Source organism: Alosa sapidissima, chromosome 13 (genome assembly GCF_018492685.1).
Source record: "Alosa sapidissima isolate fAloSap1 chromosome 13, fAloSap1.pri, whole genome shotgun sequence".
Lineage (NCBI taxonomy): Eukaryota > Metazoa > Chordata > Actinopteri > Clupeiformes > Clupeidae > Alosa > Alosa sapidissima.
This window is the reverse complement of record NC_055969.1, coordinates 4,146,564-4,167,361: the sequence shown is the minus strand read 5'-3', so window position 1 is coordinate 4,167,361 and position 20,798 is coordinate 4,146,564. Positions and strand designations below refer to the sequence as shown.

General features: G+C 41.7%; 4 protein-coding genes and 1 long non-coding RNA gene across 12 annotated transcripts in view; 3 read left to right on the top strand and 2 right to left on the bottom strand.

The window, feature by feature from the left end:
- The first annotated feature begins 3,877 nt into the window (after positions 1-3,877).
- dnlz (DNL-type zinc finger) lies at positions 3,878-5,749 on the top strand. Of its 2 annotated transcripts, none has more exons than XM_042059360.1 (3): positions 3,878-4,255; positions 4,962-5,101; positions 5,520-5,749. In XM_042059360.1, the coding sequence occupies exons 1-3, from the start codon at positions 3,944-3,946 to the stop codon at positions 5,677-5,679; spliced, it is 612 nt and encodes a 203-aa protein (XP_041915294.1). In that variant the 5' UTR covers positions 3,878-3,943; the 3' UTR covers positions 5,680-5,749. The 2 variants fall into 2 exon arrangements, with proteins under 2 accessions (XP_041915294.1, XP_041915295.1); XM_042059361.1 differs by having other exon boundaries at positions 4,134-4,250.
- A 4,272-nt stretch (positions 5,750-10,021) lies between these two features.
- Positions 10,022-14,359, top strand: uck1 (uridine-cytidine kinase 1). Of its 2 annotated transcripts, XM_042060143.1 has the most exons (8): positions 10,022-10,394; positions 11,204-11,363; positions 11,695-11,791; positions 12,099-12,241; positions 12,454-12,548; positions 12,749-12,797; positions 13,211-13,430; positions 13,491-14,359. In XM_042060143.1, exons 1-7 carry the CDS (start codon positions 10,305-10,307, stop codon positions 13,417-13,419), a joined length of 843 nt encoding a protein of 280 aa, XP_041916077.1. In that variant the 5' UTR covers positions 10,022-10,304; the 3' UTR covers positions 13,420-13,430; positions 13,491-14,359. The 2 variants fall into 2 exon arrangements, with proteins under 2 accessions (XP_041916077.1, XP_041916076.1); XM_042060142.1 differs by having other exon boundaries at positions 10,030-10,394; positions 13,211-14,359.
- A 634-nt stretch (positions 14,360-14,993) lies between these two features.
- Positions 14,994-20,798, bottom strand: part of rapgef1b (Rap guanine nucleotide exchange factor (GEF) 1b) — a 33,725-nt gene continuing 27,920 nt past the window's right edge. For all 6 annotated transcript variants that reach the window (XM_042059480.1, XM_042059483.1, XM_042059484.1 and 3 more), the window contains 4 exons: positions 20,533-20,634; positions 20,337-20,434; positions 19,887-20,015; positions 14,994-16,097 (listed from right to left, as the gene is read on the bottom strand). In XM_042059480.1, the coding sequence (XP_041915414.1) occupies positions 15,956-16,097; positions 19,887-20,015; positions 20,337-20,434; positions 20,533-20,634 (471 nt within the window). In that variant the 3' untranslated portion in view covers positions 14,994-15,955. The remainder of the gene's footprint in view (positions 16,098-19,886; positions 20,016-20,336; positions 20,435-20,532; positions 20,635-20,798) is intronic.
- LOC121680245 lies at positions 16,569-16,769 on the bottom strand. Its single transcript, XR_006021616.1, has 2 exons — positions 16,704-16,769; positions 16,569-16,633 (listed from the first exon to the last, which is right to left on the bottom strand). It is a non-coding gene; the product is annotated as an uncharacterized LOC121680245 (long non-coding RNA).
- LOC121680244 lies at positions 17,164-18,941 on the top strand. Its single transcript, XM_042059486.1, has 6 exons — positions 17,164-17,792; positions 17,882-17,980; positions 18,077-18,172; positions 18,273-18,371; positions 18,458-18,553; positions 18,751-18,941. The coding sequence occupies exons 1-6, from the start codon at positions 17,276-17,278 to the stop codon at positions 18,909-18,911; spliced, it is 1,068 nt and encodes a 355-aa protein (XP_041915420.1). The 5' UTR covers positions 17,164-17,275; the 3' UTR covers positions 18,912-18,941.

Here is a 20,798-nt window from a genome sequence, read left to right as displayed (position 1 = left end):
TGGAGTGCAGGGGACAAGCCGAGATGGGCTATGAGACATACGTTCACACTCGGTATCATGTTTCAACACACTTTAGGTCAATATCACACCGGAATTCTCCTTTAAAATCTTCATAAATCCAGGCTGAGTTTGTCACTTTTATGCACTGTAATAATATTGTGGTTATTATAATCAGACAGATAGCTTGCAGACAAGCAGCCCGTTATCACATAGTTACTACATGTCTGCTGATAGTTAGTTTCTCACATTTAGTTTTAGCAAGAAGAATGAATGATGGATGTAATGCATCACATTAATTATTTTATTCAAAATGGTTAAATGCCTAAATCCTATCACTATTTTGGGTAGGCTATTGTTTGAAGCCAAGATGCCCACTGAAAAGAGGCGGATTCAGGAGAGGGAGACAATTCAGGGAGGCAGCAAAGGGCAGCACATCACTGCAGGGTTGGCTGCGAAAAAGCCAACCAGCAGGTGAGACAGAGACTTTGCACTCAGTAGTTAAGGTGATTGAGTGCTGTATTTTAGTGTTTTACTTCTTTGTGTATATATATATTTTAATAAAGACCCTGTTATTCTCAGTCCTTCGTATAGGCCTACATGGATTTACAAGGATACAAGGATACGGAAGTTTATTGTCACATGCATATAGTTACTGGAAGTAAGAAATGCAGTGAAATTATGTCTGGTGTCAGCCTATTTGTGCAAAGTGGGGGGGGTAAAAAGTGCAGTAGAAGAGGGGTTTAGTAGATTAAGTGGCAAGGGCTGCATAAGAAAGGTGGGGGAGGATTGGAATTGGGGGGGGGGGGGGCACCAACAAGGAGCACCCAAGAGCAACAGGGGCAAGGAAAAACTCCCTTACCAAGGAAGAAACCTTGGGCAGATCCACGGCTCAAGGGGCTAACCCAACTGCCAGGGGTCTTGGTGTGTGTGTTGGGGGGATGACAGGGGAGATGGGATAGTGTGCTGTGTATGTGGGGATGTGTGTTGGAGAAGCTTCCTGATGAAATAATGTGCTGTGTATGTAGGGGGGGGGGGGGGGGGGCAGTGTACTGCAAGTATGGTGAAGGGACTTACTATTGCAAGCAGAGTACTGTATGTATGATGTATGTGAGTGATGAAGATGTGTGTGTGGGCGGGAGGGGAGTGTAGCAGTGACTGTGTGTGTGTGTGTGTGTAGTGTGTGTGTGGGTAGGTGGGGGCAGTGTGCTGTAAGTATGTAGAGGATGTGTGTTGGTGAAGATCCTGAAGACAATGTGCTGTGTATGTAGGGGGGGGGGCAGTGTGCAGCAAGTAGAGGAGGCTTACTGTAGCAAGCAGTGTGCTGTATGTATGTGAGGTGATGACAGTGATGATGTAAGTGTGTGTGTTTTTTGTGTGTGTGTTGGGGATGAAAAATAATAAATAAAAAGTTCTATGGAGATGTGCAAAAGTTGGAGAAAGTCAGATATGTGTGTGTGTGTGTGTGTGTGTGTGTGTGTGTGTGTTTTGATGTGTGATGAAATAAGAAAATAACACTTCACACTTCACTTCAGTTGAAATGCGTTGAAACTGACATGACATCAGAACAGACGTTTTTGAGGTATAATAAAGTTCCCAGTCTTGTAAATTCACATTATGTAACATCCATAACGTCACATCCATAACGCACCATTAAAGGTTTTAAAAGTAAGAAAGGGGCACAATTTGGTCATCACACTTTACATTGATATAAATCAGCTTTGCACAGACACTATGGACATTGTCGCATCAACACTGTATGTGTAGCATAAACTTTTCCTATAAAACGTTATGGATGTGACATGGCCATGGAACTTGCTGACTTAAAAACAAAAGCCTTACAAATGTAAGGAGCTGTGCTCTTAAAGGCAAGCTGAGCATAGACATTGCTCTACCATTCCCTTGTCAATCTGGAATTTGTCAAATGACACAATTTGTTTGAACCGTGGGTCCATTTATCCACTTTTTAAATATGTATAATATTACCATGTGAAAAATGTTGTTTCTGTATGGTTGCACATCATATTTATGATGTAAAAAGAGTGTCATTCTCCATCAAATTCAATCAGATCAGTTACAAAGAATAAAATATAGACCTAAATGAAGATTTTAACAACAGTTCTATTTGCATATGCACAACTTTTTTTTCCATGGTAAGGATGACCTTTGCATGGAATTGCCCTACATTTTATTTAAAGCGCCTTTCATGACACCCAAGGTCACTTCACAAACAAAAAGGTTGTTAAAATTATAGTCATCTCATAACATGAAAAATAAAAAATAAAATAAAAGTAAAAGTCAGTCAGTCAGTCCAGTCCATAAGCCGTCTTGAAGAGGTTTTTAAGGTGTTTAAGGCGCCTGTTTTTAAAGTCAGTAATTGAGGGCGATGTAGTTGAAAGCCTCTCAGGGTGCTGAGGTTCACACTAGGTACATGCAGTAGGCCTGCTGAGGAGGATCTCAGTGAGCGGGCAGGGGTGTAAACTTCCAGGAGATCAGTGAGGTACAGTAGGTGGGGGTATTGTTGTGTAGGGCCTTGTATGCCAGGAGCAGGACTTATTCTGTAGGCAGCTGGAAGCCAGTGCAGTTGCATAAGCAATGGTGTTACATGGCTAGTGGATTTGGAGCCTATTATAATCCTAGCTGCAGAATTCAGTGTGCAGTGTGCTGTAAGTATGTAGAGGATGTGTGTTGGAGAAGATCCTGAAGACAATGTGCTGTGTATGTGGGGGGGGGGGGGGGGGCAGTGTGTAGCAAGTAGAGGAGGCTTATCAAGCAGTGTGCTGTATGTATGTGAGGTGATGACAGTGATGATGTAAGTGTGTGTTTTTTGTGTGTGTGTTGGGGATGGGGGTGGGGTGGTGGGGGGCAGAAAGGCTAGTCAATCAAGGACATGGGTAGATGGAAGAGAAATCAAAAATAATAAATAAAAAGTTCTATGGAGATGTGCAAAAGTTAGAGAAAGTCAGATATGTGTGTGTGTGTGTGTGTGTGTGTGTTTTGACGTGCTGAAATAAGAAAATAAATAAAAAGTCTGTAGCATAGGGTGAGGGATGTAAAAGTGCTAAAAGTCTTGTAGGTGTGTGTGTGTGTGGGGGGGGGTGTAGAAACTTTGAACTTCCTTAGCTGACGAAGGAAGTAGAGTCGTTGTCTGGACTTCTTCAGAACATATTGAGTGTTAACAGTCCATGTTAGGTCCTCAGTAATGTGGACACAAGGATTTCTATGCAACGTCATGAAAACATGCGTGCGCAACTAAGAGGCAGAAAGCACCATAGAACAGCATAGAGCAGTGCTGTCCATGAAAAGAATAAAATGAGTTTTTGTGCTGAAAACTGCACAAATTCGAAATCACGATGGTTAGAGAATGTTCAATATGTTCAATATCCCTAACGGAATGCATGTCTTCGCCAAAAATGACAAAGTTATATTAAAATGCAAATGAACGCAAACTCTGAAATATAGTCTGAAATGAGATGTTATTATCATTGAGACAACAGGGGTATACAAAAAAATCCGATTGTAGCTTACAGCAGCCGACTATTTAGGTTAAGTTTATAATGTTGTGGACGGCCACCAAGCGTCTTATGTCCCACGGCTGCGCGCGCATCTAGTTTTGTTGGTAAACGGGAAACCCGTGTATACACCCTACCTAAAAAAATCAAAAACTTATCCAGAAGTGCCCAGTTTTCATGAATTGCATCCTAGCTATATGTTTATGTTATGGAAGGCCATCGGGTATGTATGCTAGTAGGTCATCATACCACACTAAATGTAATTTGTGTAACTCCATCGGTAATTTGTGTAACTCCATCGTAACTCCATCGGACAGTAAAAGAGGCTACAGGCGACCAGAAATGTTTGGATACGTCATAAAACTGCGACGATAATCACACGTGCAATCAGAATCACATGAAGGGCGAATGACCAAAACAGGAAGTTCCACAACATGTTTTCTGCCACTAAAGTGATGTTTTCCACATCACGAGTTCTGTCAAAGAATATAGTTCATGGGTCATCTTTTCTCATTGTACGTACAGAGCAGATATGTGTGCTGAAACGATTGACAAGTGCATACGGTCAATGGGCGAGGGAGTCCCCTACAATTCGCTCTACCTTTTGGTCTGGACAAACGGCGACTGGGCGATTGTGTGGAAGTCGCCTGGACAATTCACAGACCTTCTCCACGACAGCAAGCATTAGCGCTGATGCCATCGGTAGCATACAATCGAAGCATTATCAACTGGTATACACGTGTAAGGTAACCTGCATTTTTGTTATCATAACACTCAATTCTAAAACAACGATGTTTTTTAACACTTGAAAATAACATTTGCTAAATGAACCTTACATGTTTCAGTAGCCATAGCTAGGTGTGTAGATTTGAACAAAATTTGGTTTGGTTCTTAACGGGAGCATTTACTGCCTGAAATGTCCGATTTTGTTTACCACGCTCGGAGTTATAGTGCTGGCCTGATGGGTCGCCTATTTACGCCGTTTCAACGGCACATGAACGGTTAGACCTAGAATTCTCGTCATGAAATTAAAATTCCACTGGAGCTCCAAGCGGATGTGTACACGCAGCTTTACAATACTGTTTACAGCTCTTCGAGTCACGGTAAAATGTCATTTTTGGTACATAGCTAATTTAAATACACATATGGTGTGGATGCTTGCGTTTCTTTAGGAATCCGCCGTCTTGGTGTGTATAGAAATGGATATTAAGTGACACATACACTCAAGACTGCGGAAATACGGGACCGACGGTAATAGGGGGAGTCAACTTCCGATACATTACATGTTGCCGCTTGGAATTCGTTAAGTTTGAAACTCACGCTCTTTTAACATCTCTATCCAAATAGGAGCAACCCAGATTGTGTTGCTTCCAACACATTAGTTTTAAGAGTGCATTTGCTACAATGTTCGGAAGTCGTAGTGTTTAAACGCTGCTACGCTTGCATGTGCAGGTGTGCTCCACCAGATCGACGAAGAAGATCTCCAAGCTGGCCTATCATAACGGTGTTGTCATAGTGAAGTGCCCCGGATGCGAGAACCATCACATCATTGCTGATAATCTGGGCTGGTTTTCCGACCTAGAGGGGAAAAGGTGAGAGGGATGAGGTAACTTGTGCTATTTAGACTAGTTCTGCTGGCCAGAGAAGCTGTACAAATGGCTGTGATCAATTCAGAAAAACACTCCAGCACTCTTTCTGGGTCAGACTGTAAAAAAAAGTTTGAGTGAAAAATGAAAATAATGTGAGTTTTGCAAGAATGGTATGCTGCAACAAACAGCCTAATAATAGTACATTAAAAATTATCATGCTGCTTTTCAATGTGCAGGTTAGAAGATAAGCCTTAGCAGAAGACTGCTGTTGTCTAGTGTAGCTACATCCAGAAAGTTCATAAAGAGGGTTGTAGGCACATTTGTGCATTATTTTTCTCTTAAATGGTCTGTCTCCCTAACTCTTTCTTTTGCTCTATGTAAGAAAGTATTGTAATCAATGTGTTGTTGGATTTTCTTATAGAAATATTGAAGAGATCCTTGCAGCCAAAGGTGAGCAAGTGCGAAGGATCGAAGGAGACGCTGCACTGGAGATTCTGGCAGAGGAGCCTGGCAAAAAAGCACAGCAGGAGACACATGAACAGGACACTGCAGCTTTGCCAAGCAACTCTGAGAAAACATGACCAATATGTATTGTTTATTAATGTTTTGTTACGTTTTTGTCATTGAGAATAAATTATAATTTCTATGAAAGATGGCAAACATTTTTCAATCATAAAATAATAAATATTTATTATCTGTAATATTTATTAGCTTTAACAAAGTCATTTTATGCAAGTCATTCCACTTGGCGGCCATATTGCAGCACTTTTTGAGCATTTATCGGGCATCTATTTCAGGTAGAACTGCGTGTGTGCAATGCTTCACGAATCATGACACACCAACCTCGCTCCAGCTGCGAGATCACAACACATGATTGGCACGATGTATTCACAACATACCACATGATTGGCACAATGTATTCACATGTCAACTTTTGGTGGCGCAAGGGGCGGAATATGTGTAGACGACTACCATGTTTGCGTTTGATGGTAATTTTGATACCATAGATTTAATAGAGACCCAGTCAGATAGCCTGGGTGCCATTCCGAACTTAGTCCCGCCCCACGGGAAGTTCGGTCTGGCATTGCTCCATTGTGGGGCAAGTATGCTTGCCCTAAATCGGGCGGACCAATCAAATCAGGCTTTATGATGATGGACAGGTGAGCAACAGCGCCTGGTCTATCACGTAATCTGAGCACGCTTAGATTAGGCTTATGTTTGAAACAAAAACGCTGTGGCTAGAAGGATACATGGCTTTTAAGACCCCATATGGAAAATTCATATTATTTAATGAGTTTGTATCACTGAAAACGATTATTTCTGAAAACTTTGGCCAAAGTTGAGATGTGGGAAAACTGGTGGTTTCACTTTCATCAAGGGAAAACAGCGCTGTTGCATTGCAACATGTTCCCTCATTCGTTTGAAATCTCTGATTGACAAGGTTGGGTAGTAACGAATTACATGTAATCTGGATTACGTAATCAGATTACAAAAATCAAGTAACTATAATCAGCCCAGATTACAATAAAAAAAAATGTGTAATCAGATTACAGTTACATTGTTGGGGATTACCTGATTACATTTTATCATGCAAATAATGCAACTTTTTTTACGATAGCCTAGCTATCTTTTAATTTGACAAGCAGTTCATTCGGATGTTCACTTTTTAGACTTATTTAAGAAATGATTCATACCCCTGACAAATATTGATTTTCTCTTGACCAATATGTTCTTAATTAAAATGACACTTGCACATGCCAAAAGGTTGCAAGACTATGTGGTAAAGCATGGAATAAAAAAAAGTGTTTTTATCTTTTTTAACATTTTTATTAAAAATTGCATGTTTTTGTTCATACCCTTTTTAAACAATCACTGGAAACATCTTTATTTACCACCACAGCTCTCAAAATGGTTCATGTAATACCCACTAAGCCTCTTCATGTCTCCACAATGATTGTAGACTGCGCCTTTTTAGCATCTGGGTTTTGAAGCAGGAACAATTATTTGCCATCACTTTGGCCTTGTGCTCACTTTTTTGACGGATTGAGCTCCGCTCTAAAATGTTGATTTTGCTCTCTGTTAACCATTTCTTGCCTTGTTTGGCTGTATGTTTTGGATCATTGTGTGGTTTAATGTTAAAATGCTACCTTTTTGGGCAGCCATGGCCTACTGGTTAGGGCTTCGGCCTTTGGGCTTGCCGGTTCGACTTCACTAATTCACGGATTGGGATAATTGCAGAGACCAAATGTCCCTCACAGGATCAAAAGATATACTTACTTACTAACTTACATACTATTGGGGCAGGTCTCTCGGCACACTGCCTGATGTTTTCCTCCTAATCTTAATGTAGCCTCTTGTTTTAGTGTTACCGTTTACTTTGAGAAAGTCACCAGGTCCCCCTGGTTGAAAAACATCCCAAAATAATAATTCTCACCCCCACAATTGAAATGGACATGGTGTCATTTGGGTTTAATGCTTTCCTTTTTTATGCCAATCTCAGGCCATGTCCCTGGGTCAAAAAAATCCAACGAAAGCTAAATTCTTTGTCCAGGTGTGCCCTTATAAAGGTTAAGCTGAGTTGAGCATGTTTGGAGAAGAGTGGAGAAAAATAGAATGAGAATTCTTTCATCAATTCTGTGGTGGTGTCTTTTACTTAATAGCCATATTTATTGAAGTAATCTAAAAGTAATCCTAAAGTAATCAGATTACAGATGTTTTTGGTAATCCAACTGATTACGTTACTGATTACAAAAATTGCCATGTAATTTGTAGTCAGTAATGGATAACATTTCAAAGTAATCTGACCCAACCCTGCTGATTGACCACCTGTTCGAGGGATTTGTGACAGCCTTTCCCAGCTGTTTAACATGTTTGTAGCATATCACTGTTCAACAGAATTATTTTTAAAAACAGAGGGGATATAGGAGAAGAAGTTTGTTTTCTTCCTACACCTCACAGTAAGCTATTTTGTTGCTCTGATTGGTTAGGTCTATCCAATTGAGTGCAGAGGCATTCCCCCCCTGTATCGGTTGAAACACGCCCCATAATTACGTCCCAGCAGTATCAGACTCATATTCTGACTAGAATTTGAGCATGACAACGTCAGGCTACCAGTCAGACCAATAGTATGAAAAATCATGAACAGAGTTTATTTACAATGATGCGCATCAAGGGAGAGACAGCATGACTTCACCTAAAGATCCATCAGCTGCTCTAACTAAGGAAATAGTTAGGGTTTAAGTATCCTTCCAGGCTGACAGGAGATGGCGTTGGTCATCCCATCTCACGTGGACTACACTGAATCAGACTCTGATTAGTGGCAACCTGGCAATCCGGAGCAGATAGCTACTGACGCAGCCATGCAGAACAGTGAAACACTGCAAAGTCATAATATTCCCGCTTATCTCTAAATACAGTCACACCCAGATATACACAGGGATAGTACAGATATCATACAGTCACATAGAATCATACTTTTAGTACTTTTAGTATACTTTTAGTATCAAAGTGACCTACTAATGAGAAATGCAGAACATTAAACCACATATTGGAATATTTCCACTTTCTCTCATGTTACAAACTAATCCAATACATTTCTATGGGAGATTCTTTGAGTGCTATCTGTGTCTCCTCATTAGAAATTCTCTGGCTCTAAGTATATTTTGTTTTTGAAAGTTAACAGGCTTGGTTGTTCATTGACTGTTGTGAGTCCCTCCCTACAGCACTAGGAATTTAACATCTCTCTGAGTCCTGTGTGTCTGAAAAAAAAAAAAAAGTGAGGGGTACGTAGCCTACTTGCTGGTGAAACTGGACATGGGATAGGCTACAGCAAAGTCCTTTTAGGCAAGTCCCTCCACTCGGCGGCCATATTGCAGCGCTTTTTGGGCACTCATCGGGCATCCGTTTCGACAGAAATGCGTGTGCGCAAGGCTTCACGACACCAATCTTGCTCTTGCTCCATGCTAGTATGCTTTAGGGTTGTATTGTTTGGAACCTCCCTGTAGGTTTCCAGTAGGCTTAGTTAGTTGACCAGGGGGGTATTCCAAGCATGCGGTTTAGTGAAAAACATTGGTAAGTTAACTCAGAGTAAGTGGTAAACCTCCTACAACAAGAGCCCTATGGCATTGTTTTGTTAGGCGAATGAAGCCATACAGCTCTTCTATTAGGTTTTACCCATGGATGGATTATGAACCACTGGGCCCCTGGGCACCTTAGAAAGTTTGTAACTCAGAGTCAGTAATAGTAGGGGGGTCCTGGGACATGCCCCCCACCCCCCCCCCCCCCAACATTTTTTTGAAAAAGAACCCCTTAAATGGTGACTTCTGCTGAGTTTTGTGGAAATGGATTGAAGGCATCTTACATTACAAAGCATGATTATCACACAGTGTGACCAGTGTTATTTGACTGAGGAGCCCCATTTAGATATCAGGAGTGAATAACATCATCCATAGTATATGATTGAGGGGCCCTATTAAGACATATCACATGGCATAACCTGTGTTATTTGACTGAGGGGCCCTATTCAGATATCAGGGGTGGAGAACATAGTGACTTCAGGCAGAGGCTTGAGCTTCAGGGGCCCCTGGGCCTGGTAGGCCTGTTCAGTAATCCATCCTTGGCTTTACCACTTACTCGGAGTTAACTTACCCAGGTTTGTCACTAAACCAAGTACTTGGAATACCCCACAGGTTGTGATCCTTGAAGGTCCTAGATATAATTTCTGGGTCACAACCTTTTACAACATTCCATGTCTGTAAAAACCCTTGTGGCCCTAGGTATAGGCTAGGCTATAATCCATTTTGAATCAATTATCATTTATATCCTGTGGCAAAATGCTTGAGACCCATTCGTGTTGAGATGTAAATTGGCTAGTATATTGCTAAATACACATACTACATCAGGAACAACATGGGGTCAATATTAAAAAAAAAAACACTTGGGTGACGTGCTGCATGATGTCTTGACAGCTACTTACTGAGCATGCGCAGTACATAGTAAACGGAAAACATTCCCGGTGCAGCTCTTCCTCGGGGTCTGGTTGGCCTTATAGTGGCTGAAAGTGGCACAAAGGCCTTTATCGGTTCACTTGTCCGATAAACGGAGGACAGGATATATCTCGCTTTGTAGTTAGACTTATTTAACAGTCACGCGAAGCAGGAAGTAACGTTAGGTATTTGGTTGTTTACTGTGACATTAGCTAGCTGTCATGACTTCCACGGGGACGCTGATAGACACGCAACGGCCAAGACACCGACCTTTCCTGATCGGTGTCAGCGGAGGAACAGCCAGTGGCAAGGTAGGGCCCAAATTCAGTTAAATTATGGAACAGCATTAAAATATGTTTGGAAGGCATGCTAACTTAATTTCACCACATGTCTGCAGTATCTTCTAGCCTTTGCTTCAGGTGATATAGAGCTTGCTTTGGGAAAAGGACATATTTAGTTTTGTTGTATTACGGTAATGAAGAGACTTCATAGTGGTATCATGTTCCTTTCACTTGCAGCAGCATTTCCCGGGAAATTATCCTTACCATCGCTGACTCATGAAGGCGTCGCCCTATTAAATATCGGAGAGACCGTTGATTAAATATTCAGTGCACGAGTTAAATAGCCTATAAGATTGCTCAATTGTGTGTGGGAACTGGGAAATTAATAGGCAAAAGCATCAGTGGTGATGTTGCATTTTTGGCGGGTAATAATAAGGCATAGACTAGGCTAATTAATGCGACTTCTAATGAAATGAAAGTGATGGTAGGCAAAATCATCGAGTTAGTATAGGCTACTTTTCAAAAGTATGCGCTGCGGGTTAGGATTTAATGAAGTTTAGTGTTTTCTGCATTTTTGACGTGGATGAGAACTAGGCTTATTACATTATTCTAAATGTAATTACATGCATTGGAAACATGGCTGTGGCGTGTCAGTATAAAGAAATAGAGAATCAATGCGTAAGTAGCCTATACGATAGTATGCTTGAGTTGTGACCTCACTGTCATTCAAATGTCCCTGACTCAATTGAAAATGGCACATCTGAATGTATAGAAGAGGTGGATTGGCTCAAAGAGGCTAACCAGGGTTTTGGTTTATCTGTCTGTTTTTCGCCTGGTAGTCCACTGTATGTGCTAAGATCATGGAGCTGCTGGGTCAGAACGAAGTAGACCAGCGTCAGAGGAAGGTGGCTATCGTCAGCCAGGACAGCTTCTACCGTGTGCTCACCCCAGAACAGAAGGCCAAAGCGCTGAAGGGCCAGTACAACTTTGACCACCCAGGTATGCTGCCTTCTACCAGGCAACCCACATGCCACCAGGTTATCAACCTGCTACTAAGCAACTGTTAAGTTTGTTTATTTAACTTTATGTAGTGAAGTAAATTACTGGGATAAGCCACTGTGTCTGATACCAAGGTAGTTCTTTTATGAGATACTGTAGTATTGTGGTATTTTGTTTCATTTAGTGTAATGTAGTGTATCAGTATCTCCATTTAAAACCAGAAGATGTTGGTTCCTCACACACAGTTCCAAAAGTACATGCTGACTACTGTCTTAGGGCAATGCCCCAGTGTTTCATTTTATAGATAGTGTGTGTGTGTTTTGCTTTGCAGATGCATTTGACAACGAGTTGATGTATCAGACTCTGAAGGACATAGTGGAGGGAAAAGTGGTGGAGGTTCCCACGTATGACTTTGTCACTCATTCCAGGTAAGACACACACACACACACACACACACACACACACACACACACACACACATTCACACACATTTGCAAGAGGTCAGAAAGAAATGGCCAAACCCTGATCTGCCCCTCAGGTTCCATAAGATACATTCCACAGACCAGGCATCAGGCCGACCATTACACAAACAAGCATGTGTACATTTGCCTACATGATTTACTGTATACATTGCTGATGAGACCATTCTTTATGCTGGTGGATGCAAATAATTGTTATCTGTGCAATCAATGAACACTGATTATGTTATTACATGTGTGTACATTGTGTGTGTAGATTACCGGAGAGGATAACAGTGTACCATGCAGACGTGGTTCTGTTTGAGGGGATCCTGGTCTTCTACCATCAGCACATCAGAGACATGTTCCACATGAAGCTCTTCGTAGACACAGACTCTGATGTCAGGCTGTCTCGGCGAGGTGAATATATAAACCAGTGTCCAGTGTTTGTGTGTACTTTTGCAGCACTCACTAAAGGTGTTGAAGATATTGGCCTAAGCATGTAACCACAAATATATCATATCCAAGCACACACACTTTTTATACTTAATGGGATAAACATCAAGTACAACCCCCTCTCCCCCACTACGATGATGCTAGGATTGCTTTTAACTCTGTGTGTGTGTGTGTAGTTCTCAGGGATATGAAGAGAGGTCGTGACCTGGAGCAGATCCTGTCTCAGTACACTACCTTTGTCAAACCTGCCTTTGAGGAGTTTTGCCTTCCTGTAAGGACACACACGTACACAACCATATCTCTCTCTCTCTCTCACATACACATACACACACACACACACACACACACACACACACTATACACATTGATCTATTATTACTCAGTCACATTAATTCCAAAGTTCACATCGGTGTCTCATGTGAGCGGTATTGGCCAAACAGACTTGAACTCTGCTCTCGCTTTCTGTTGTAGACTAAGAAGTATGCTGATGTCATCATTCCACGTGGAGTGGACAACATGGGTGAGTGACACACAGACACACACACACAAGCAAATGTGCACAGTGTTTAAGCTTAAAACACTGAATCTGACATTTCGTGCCAGAGAACCTCTCTTTCCATTTATTTCCCAAACACTTAAAGGTAAAGTCGATTAAAAACGATTAAACGGCTCTCTGCTCCTGAAGCACTGTTTATTGGTCTCAATCTGAGCCATGCTGTTTGTTTCCCATTTACACAAGTAGGACTGTACACAAATACCACACACACATTTAACAGATGGCTCAAAGACTGTGAGGAATAAATTGCTGAATTTGACAAAAAAGTGTATTGGATAAGAATTGCAGACTTCAATTTACCAAAATATGTCCTTGAATCTTTTTTACTCACTCATTTACTGCTCCCTTCCCCACTTTCTCTTTTTTATCTCTATCAGTGGCCATTAATCTCATTGTCCAGCACATTCAGGACATCCTGACCGGCGACCTCTGTAAGTGGCAGAGGGGCGGGGTCAATGGCCACAGTCACGGACGGGGCTTCAAGCGGGGCATCCCGGAGGACGACGTGCCCAACGGAGCCAGCACCGCACTCCCACACACACCCAGCAAACGGCCCTTACTGGAGCCCAGCACACGGCCACACTGAGGAGCATGCAAGCACGCACACACACACACACACACACACACACACACACACCCACACACACACACACACGCGCACACTCACACACACACACACACAGAGACGCTGTCCACTGGTAGAGCCTAGGACAGGGTTAAATTGGGGGGTAAAAACACGCCCACATGCACAAACACACACACACACACACACACCTGAATGCCTGTTACTTGAGCTTAGTAAATAAACCTAGTAATCCACATTCATTCATTTACCTCACTGCATCTACCAGTACCAAAATCACGGAATCTATCATCACAAATTGGTTACTCTCATCTGAAAATCACTCTTCTTCCGAACTGTATGTCACGCTTAGAAAAAAAATACGCACACAGTAAGGTGTGACGAGGCCTGTTATAAGACAAGGCTGTCTCTCCAGTGTGAGGAGGCGTTTTGTAAATGTTGCTGATATGGCTTCCTGTGAATGTTTGTGTAAGTGGATCACTACCTGAACCTGCCAGGGGTGTCCAGTCTTTTACATGGAATCCTACTGAATCTCCTCTGCTCTCGAGCCTTTCTCATCTGGCCATAGCAGTCGAATGAATAAGCCAGGAAGAACATCGGGCCCTGGTGCAAAGCACTGATGTATAAAACATAAGATAAGCTTGTGTGGAGGGTCGGGAAGGCGAGCAGTACTGTTAAGCAGTATTGTTTTTTTTATCCGCTCTGAGGCTGCTAGATAGGATTTTAACAGGGTTTTTAAAATTCTGAGCTGTCTGTTTTCTCAAATGAGTTGTTTTAAATGTATTTTTTTTTTTTGTGAAAATGTTTTGTCTTGTCATAATTATATACAAGCTAAAGTAAATTAAGATATTAATTGTACAGTCTTCCAATGGAAAATCCATGTGATTGATTGTCCAGTTTTTTAATTAAAACATTTCCATTCTTTTTAATATATTCACACAATTAAAGATTGAGAAAAAAAATGTTTTCAGTGTTGGTTGTTTATTTGTGAACCTGTGTTAAAGGTGCCATGTGTAATAATTGAGGTAAAAATATCCAAAAAATGAGCTACACACATCAAAAGAATGAGAAGAAATTAGGGCGATGATGTTATTTAAAAAATGACAAGGTATAGTGCTGCAGAGATATCAACCTTAATTAGCATGCGAAATTACTAGCCACAGCTCGACAGGTGTCATAATACCAGTTTCGGCCATGGGAGGCGGTATGCGGGCAACATAACCACCAGCCAAACTGCAATACACGTGTCTCGGTTGTTACTCTAGGGTAGACCAAGTCACTTTCTGGAGGTATACTGCCCCCATATTTTATGGAATGTGGAGTATGAATTGATTTTTGGCGGACATTACACATGGCACCTTTAAATACCCTTTCATTGTGGACCCATATTAAATGCCCATTCGTCTGGGCCTCCATCTATGACTTTACATTACAGTGAGAAGCTCAGAATAGGTGCTTAGTCAGTGTGTCTTTTCCACCAATCAGATCTCTTGTTGTTGAATGCTCCCATATTAATCATGTCTGCACACATTCTCAGCTGTTGCACTGAATGCATAAAATTCACACACACACACATCTGGGAAAGAGTGGAGTGTTTTATTTGTGAAAGAGAGCACAGTGAACGTGGCTTTTATGTCTGATGAGACACAATGCCTCTAAACACATACACACTTCCTTACCTACACTTGCTTATACACATTCCCTCTCTTCCTCCCTCTCTCTCATACACACACGCACACACACACACTCAGCCAGAGGCATAATGCTGGTACATGTCCTGTACAAGCTTGACCCACTAGCTCCTCACAAGCAGGTGAATGTGAGTGCATAATTCATGTCTGAGAGAAGTTAAGACTTCAGTATTCTACAGCAAGTGGCAAGATTACAAACTCAGAAATATACAGTCTTCCCTATGTTCATATAGTTCGCAATCCCACACAGTTTGTAAACCTTCACGTAAGTGTATTTACTCATGTTGACATGCACAGTTACACACACACACACACACACACACACACACTCGCACAGAGATGCACACACACTCCATTAAATCCACTTTAAAATCAGTTCCAGTCTATTCCAGGTTCCAAACAAGTTCCAGTTTGAGTGTGAGTGCACTGCTGCGGTCACAGTGTTATCCAAAAATGAGTTCAAGAAAACACGCAGACACACACAGTCTATAGGAGTATTCCAGTACTTTCCATCCATATTTGTCCTTTGTGTGTGTATGTGTGTGTGTGTGTGTGTGTGTGTGTGTGTGTGAGTGAGTGAGTGAGTGAGAGAGAGATAGAAGGTATGTTAAAGGATAAAGTTTTTGTCGCTCAGGGTCTTCTGCCACAGCGGGAGTCACTCCTGTCAATCAGAAAAGGATACACTTTCTCCTTGAGAAGAGTCGCTTTATGAAACATCAGCCTTGTCTCTTTTAGAAGAGTCTTTTAGTTTGCCTCAGTAGTCCTTTGTGTTCATGTGATTTAGCTGTGTGTGTGTGTAAGGGGGTGTGGGGGGGTGTGGGGGTTCCTAGGGTTCCAGGCAGCGGGTTCTAGGTCTTCTCCTCACGGGGCATCTTCTTGCCGCGGGGCTTGATCTTCAGCGAGAGCTCCCATAATGCCTCCTCAGCCAGGTGGTCCGTGAAGTCGTTGAAAAATGAGATGATGTCATCATTCCGCTTCAGCTCGTAATTACTGCACCCAGAACACATCAGAGAGAGAAAGCAAATAAAACATTTTAATGGAACAATAAATGCAGAGACTTAGCAATAATCGCTCACATAAAACCTAAAATACAAAAAAGTCCAACAACGACATTCATGTAAAGTAAACCTCAGACTTAACTCTGACACTTTGAGCTTTTTCTAGCTCTCACTCTCTCTCATACAAGATACAAAATAATTAAGATATCAAAATAAAATACAAAAAATACAGTTTTTACTACAAAAAGTAATTTCATATGTTATATTCTAAAAGAGACAAAAAACACCGCTCAGTTGGTTGAGGTGCTGGAATTTTAAATCAATAGTCAAGCACAGGATGAAAAACCGCACACTCAGATCTGACCGAAAGCTTGAATAAATTCATATGTTATTGCACAGATCTGAGTGTACGAATTTTCATCCCGTGCTTCCTATATGTTGTATTCTAAAAATACAATAATTATTTTTCCAAGGTGACATGATTAGGAGATTGGAAATGATAAAGAATGTGACAGAGGACAATAGTAACTCCACTTCTGTCTCCATATACTGGTTTCCATAAGCTGCTAAAATTACATTTAAATCTCACAGTCTTTACACAAGTGTAAAATGCTGTAACTATGCTAAATACTGTAATTATGACTTTTATTTAACTATATTATTAACCTATTATTATTATTATATATCTTTTTTTATTATTATTATTACCACTGCTATTATTATTTTACATACTCTTTATTTTATTTCTTATGTAGGCGTTTTGTATTCTGTATTGTATTATTGTTTGGTATTTTGTTATTTTCATATTTAATCATTTGTAAAGCACTTTGGGTCAACCCTGTTGCGTAAAATGTGCTATATAAATAATTGACTTGACTTGACTACAGAGCTCAATACAACTGTCAAAATCAAAGATTCTAGAGTGCTCCGCTCTAAGATTTTTGGTCAGAATTCTAGCATCCATCAATTATGACATCATGCTAATGCCTATGACATCATCGACTAAGAGTTCTACTTTGAACTTTCAAACAAAACACTGTCACTTTGACACAGACTGATACAGAGACAGCATAAGGGAAAACATTCTTCCTGCTATTGCTTCTTTCATTATTTCACAGTTTTGAATTAAGATTAAAGGTAAAACGTAAGAAGGGACTCAAAGGGCTGAATATGGAGTCCCGTGGATGCTTCATGGATGCCCTGAGGTCTCTCTGGGCCAGCATCAGGAGCAAGGTCAGTAAAAGAGGAACCAAACAGCGCCGCAGAAACTTGCGCATTAGCAAGATGCAGGCCATGGAGAGGATGGACCGGAAGTGGAACAGGGGACTGAATAAAAAAGTGAAATCAGAGAAAAAGGTGCCCAAGTCTGGATACAAGACCTCCAAGCAGGACAGGGGAAGAGCTCGACTTGTGGCCTCTGGATGGAAGCCGAGGGGGGAAGAGGGCAAGCCAGCAAGGAGCAAAGTCCAGAAAAAGATGGACATCACCCTGCAGGCTTTGCAGGAGTCTCGGAAACCCTTGAAGGTCCAGCTGAGAGCCCAGAGGCCCCACTATCTGGGTGACATGGAGAACGTGGAAAAGGAGAAGTCCAACCAGGACTACAGGAGTGATGAGGGCCCACAGGTGCAGGCCGAGGCACCAAGGGAGATGAACTGCGGTCATGGAGACGCAAAGACCAATCCCCTGAGTAAGAACAGGAAGAGTACGACATTAAAGTAGCGTAATTCAGTAGTGTTTGAAATGATGGCTGACCAAATATTCCTATTACCATTTCAGTAGCCTGCTTGCCCCTGAGGGGGGAAAAGGCCTGCAGCCAGAAATGGCAGGATATGATCCTGGGATGGACACCAGTCGTCCAGGAAAACATGGAGAAGCGTAAGTGAACTTGAGAAAAAGATTAAAAATAGAATACACGATCATGTGGAATGCCTTAGTGTAATTCAGCAATTCTTTGTCTGATCTTTTCTACAGGCTGTGCACCCCTGTCAGGCAAAAAGGCCTGCAGCCAGAGATGGCAGAACATGGTCCTGCAGGGGACACCAGCCATCCAGGACAAAACGGGGACACGTACGTGAAAAAGTGGACTAGAATCAACAAATTTGTATTTCAGAATGGTTTAGGTTAATGTTTGGGCTCAACCTCAATAATGAAGCATGTTTTATATTAGAGAGTCCTGCCTGTGATGGTGAGGAGGAACCTGTGGAGGGAAGGGAGCAGGAGATGAGCCTGGCTGAGCAAACGGAACTTCCTGTCCCTGTGGAAATGAGTGAGTTGAGAACACTGAAAAACTGGATTGGAAACCAAGCTGTACCATGTAACTGATATGTATTTGAAATGGATGAATTTTGTTAGGCACTGAGTCCAGCAGCCCAACTCTGCCTGAACTGGACAATGATGACTTGGAGGACAAAGTGCAAACTGAAAATATAGAGGAGGGAGATGCCCAAGGTATGAAGCTGCTCGAACAAGCAGAAACTCAAGGAAATAACAGAGTCAAACAGAAATATTACAAATGAACAAAAAGAAGTTAAAGTTCTCTGGATTTAGAAATGAATAGCTATTAGGAAGCCCCATAACTCAGCGTACAGAGTACAGAGTACAGCACAGTTAAATTAATACATGTCCTCTTTTACATTATGGCACAGGATATGTTGCAGAGGACGAACACCTGTCTGCATTTGTAAGACTTGATAACTGCAATGAGGCATCAGAAGACTACACCTGTGTCTATTATTATTACTACCGTTTGATTAGTTATTTTATTATTTTATTTTGGATTATTATTTCCCTTTATTTCCCTCACTGATAAATCAAATAAAGTATTTTGGCCAATTAAGATATTGCTGAATTGCACTCTTTATTCACTCAAACAAAATTACCCCAGTCCAGCATTTTTGTAAGGCCCATGAAAAACAACATAAATATTATTTTATATATTAAACATGTATCGGACTTGTGTGTGAGTGTGACTGAGTGAGTGAATGACTGACTGACTCAGAGAGAGAGAGAGAGAGAGAAAGAAAGAGAGAAAGGGCCCGTCCCATTTCTTCCCCCAACTTCCACTTGGTTTTGATTGCCCTCAACATTAAAGCCCCCTCGACAAGGGAAGTGGATGTGAAGATCCACGCGCAGCACCGAAGTGTCTGCCGGTAGTAGCCTGCTACTATTTTCATTCAGGAACATGCCCATTCCAGCAGTCAATGTTGTGTGGGCTGTGCTGGTTTATTTACGTCTGGTTAATCAACAAAGATATTCGTGTTCATGTGAACGCCAGAACATACACCTTAAATTTTGACGAAACTACCCAGATCAGATATATTAACGTTATTTGATGGGCAGACTCTCTCAAAGCACTCAGCAGATTTCATAACATCGTCAGATAGCTTTGTGAGATATTTTCTAACATTAGTGTTCAAAACTCAACAGTCCATCAGATGTGCATCAAACTAACATATTCCAACATATTTCGAAATTTTAATATGCTTATTTGCGAAAATATATGAAAAATTTGGCCGGCTCGCTGAGCTCGCACGGTATCCTGGGTAATTTCATCTCCCACTTAGTTTTAAGCCTGCATTGGTCCTGGCTATATTTTGAGGATTGATTTTAAGGGGAAAATAGCACTTCCCCTTGCTCCCTAAAGTAATGGGACACCCTAGCCCTACACGTGCACGCGCAAAAACGAGGGTTAGGGCAAAAATCTAGGGGTAGGGGAGGTATTGGGACGGGCCCAAAGAGATTGAGTGAGTGAGTTAGTTAGTGTACGGGGAGAAAAACTCACACTTGCTGAAAGCGTCTCATGCTGTCTAGAATGTTGAACTGCTGCCAGCGCTTTGAGAAGTTGACCTTCCCTTCGACCAGGTCAGGGTTGCCCAGGTGAACAAAGGTCAAGTCCTGGAGAATGAGCCCACTGTGGAAGAGCGGGAGAGAAACAGCAGGAGGGAGAAAGATGAGAAGGAAGGTGGGGGGTGTTGGGTGAAAGACTGTTGCATTTTGTCACAAGTTTCCCAGGGTCTGCATCTGTTTGACAGTTACTAGAAGGTTCTACCATTTTATACAGTTTTGACATCGTCACAATTAGTGTATTCAACTAAAAAGCCTGGAAAGAGCTTTACAGTCAGGATAGAGATTATATTTTAAATGAATTAGCTTACGTTACTGACTACAAACACCTATTAAATAGACACACAAAAACACAAACACACACACACACACACACACACACACTTACAGGTAGGGAATGCAGGGAGGCTCTACTTCAGCCAGAGCTGCACGGTACGCTCGGAATGATGAGGAGCTGTCAATCAATGTACAGTACTCCTCTAATCCCTGAGAGAAGAGGGGGGGGCAACGACATACCTTGAGAATGCTTAGAACATGTGGTCATTTGAATATCAGCTGTATTCAGGTGGGGTGATGGAACAAACCTCAGAGGTCTGTTTCTGCCATTCGAGACGTCTGATTGGTGCAGAGTCCAGAGCCGACAGGATGGCCAGGTACGAGTTGAAGTTGTTCAGCTTCCGTAAGTGCTGAGGAACACACAGCCATACACAGTCCCTTTAATGCCATGTCACCTTTATCACCTAGCTGTTTAGCACTTTACACTTCAAAGTGAGTAAAGTGAGTGGGATTTAGCATTCATTTTTTTTCACTGGAACAAGGAATCATAGCATCGGGTTTGGTTACAACACAG

What these genes read in the sequence shown, in the direction of transcription:
- dnlz (XM_042059360.1), top strand. Translation starts at nt 3,944, where the DNA reads ATGTTTTCTGCCACTAAAGTGATGTTTTCCACATCACGAGTTCTGTCA. An exon ending in AACTGGTATACACGTGTAAG is followed by an intron (nt 4,256 to 4,961) that starts GTAACCTGCATT and finishes TTGCATGTGCAG; the next exon opens with GTGTGCTCCACCAGATCGAC. An exon ending in TCCGACCTAGAGGGGAAAAG is followed by an intron (nt 5,102 to 5,519) that starts GTGAGAGGGATG and finishes ATTTTCTTATAG; the next exon opens with AAATATTGAAGAGATCCTTG.
- uck1 (XM_042060143.1), top strand. Translation starts at nt 10,305, where the DNA reads ATGACTTCCACGGGGACGCTGATAGACACGCAACGGCCAAGACACCGA. An exon ending in GTACAACTTTGACCACCCAG is followed by an intron (nt 11,364 to 11,694) that starts GTATGCTGCCTT and finishes TTTGCTTTGCAG; the next exon opens with ATGCATTTGACAACGAGTTG. An exon ending in ACGTGGAGTGGACAACATGG is followed by an intron (nt 12,798 to 13,210) that starts GTGAGTGACACA and finishes TATCTCTATCAG; the next exon opens with TGGCCATTAATCTCATTGTC.
- LOC121680244 (XM_042059486.1), top strand. Translation starts at nt 17,276, where the DNA reads ATGGAGTCCCGTGGATGCTTCATGGATGCCCTGAGGTCTCTCTGGGCC. An exon ending in CCAGGACAAAACGGGGACAC is followed by an intron (nt 18,173 to 18,272) that starts GTACGTGAAAAA and finishes GTTTTATATTAG; the next exon opens with AGAGTCCTGCCTGTGATGGT. An exon ending in TCCTGTCCCTGTGGAAATGA is followed by an intron (nt 18,372 to 18,457) that starts GTGAGTTGAGAA and finishes GAATTTTGTTAG; the next exon opens with GCACTGAGTCCAGCAGCCCA.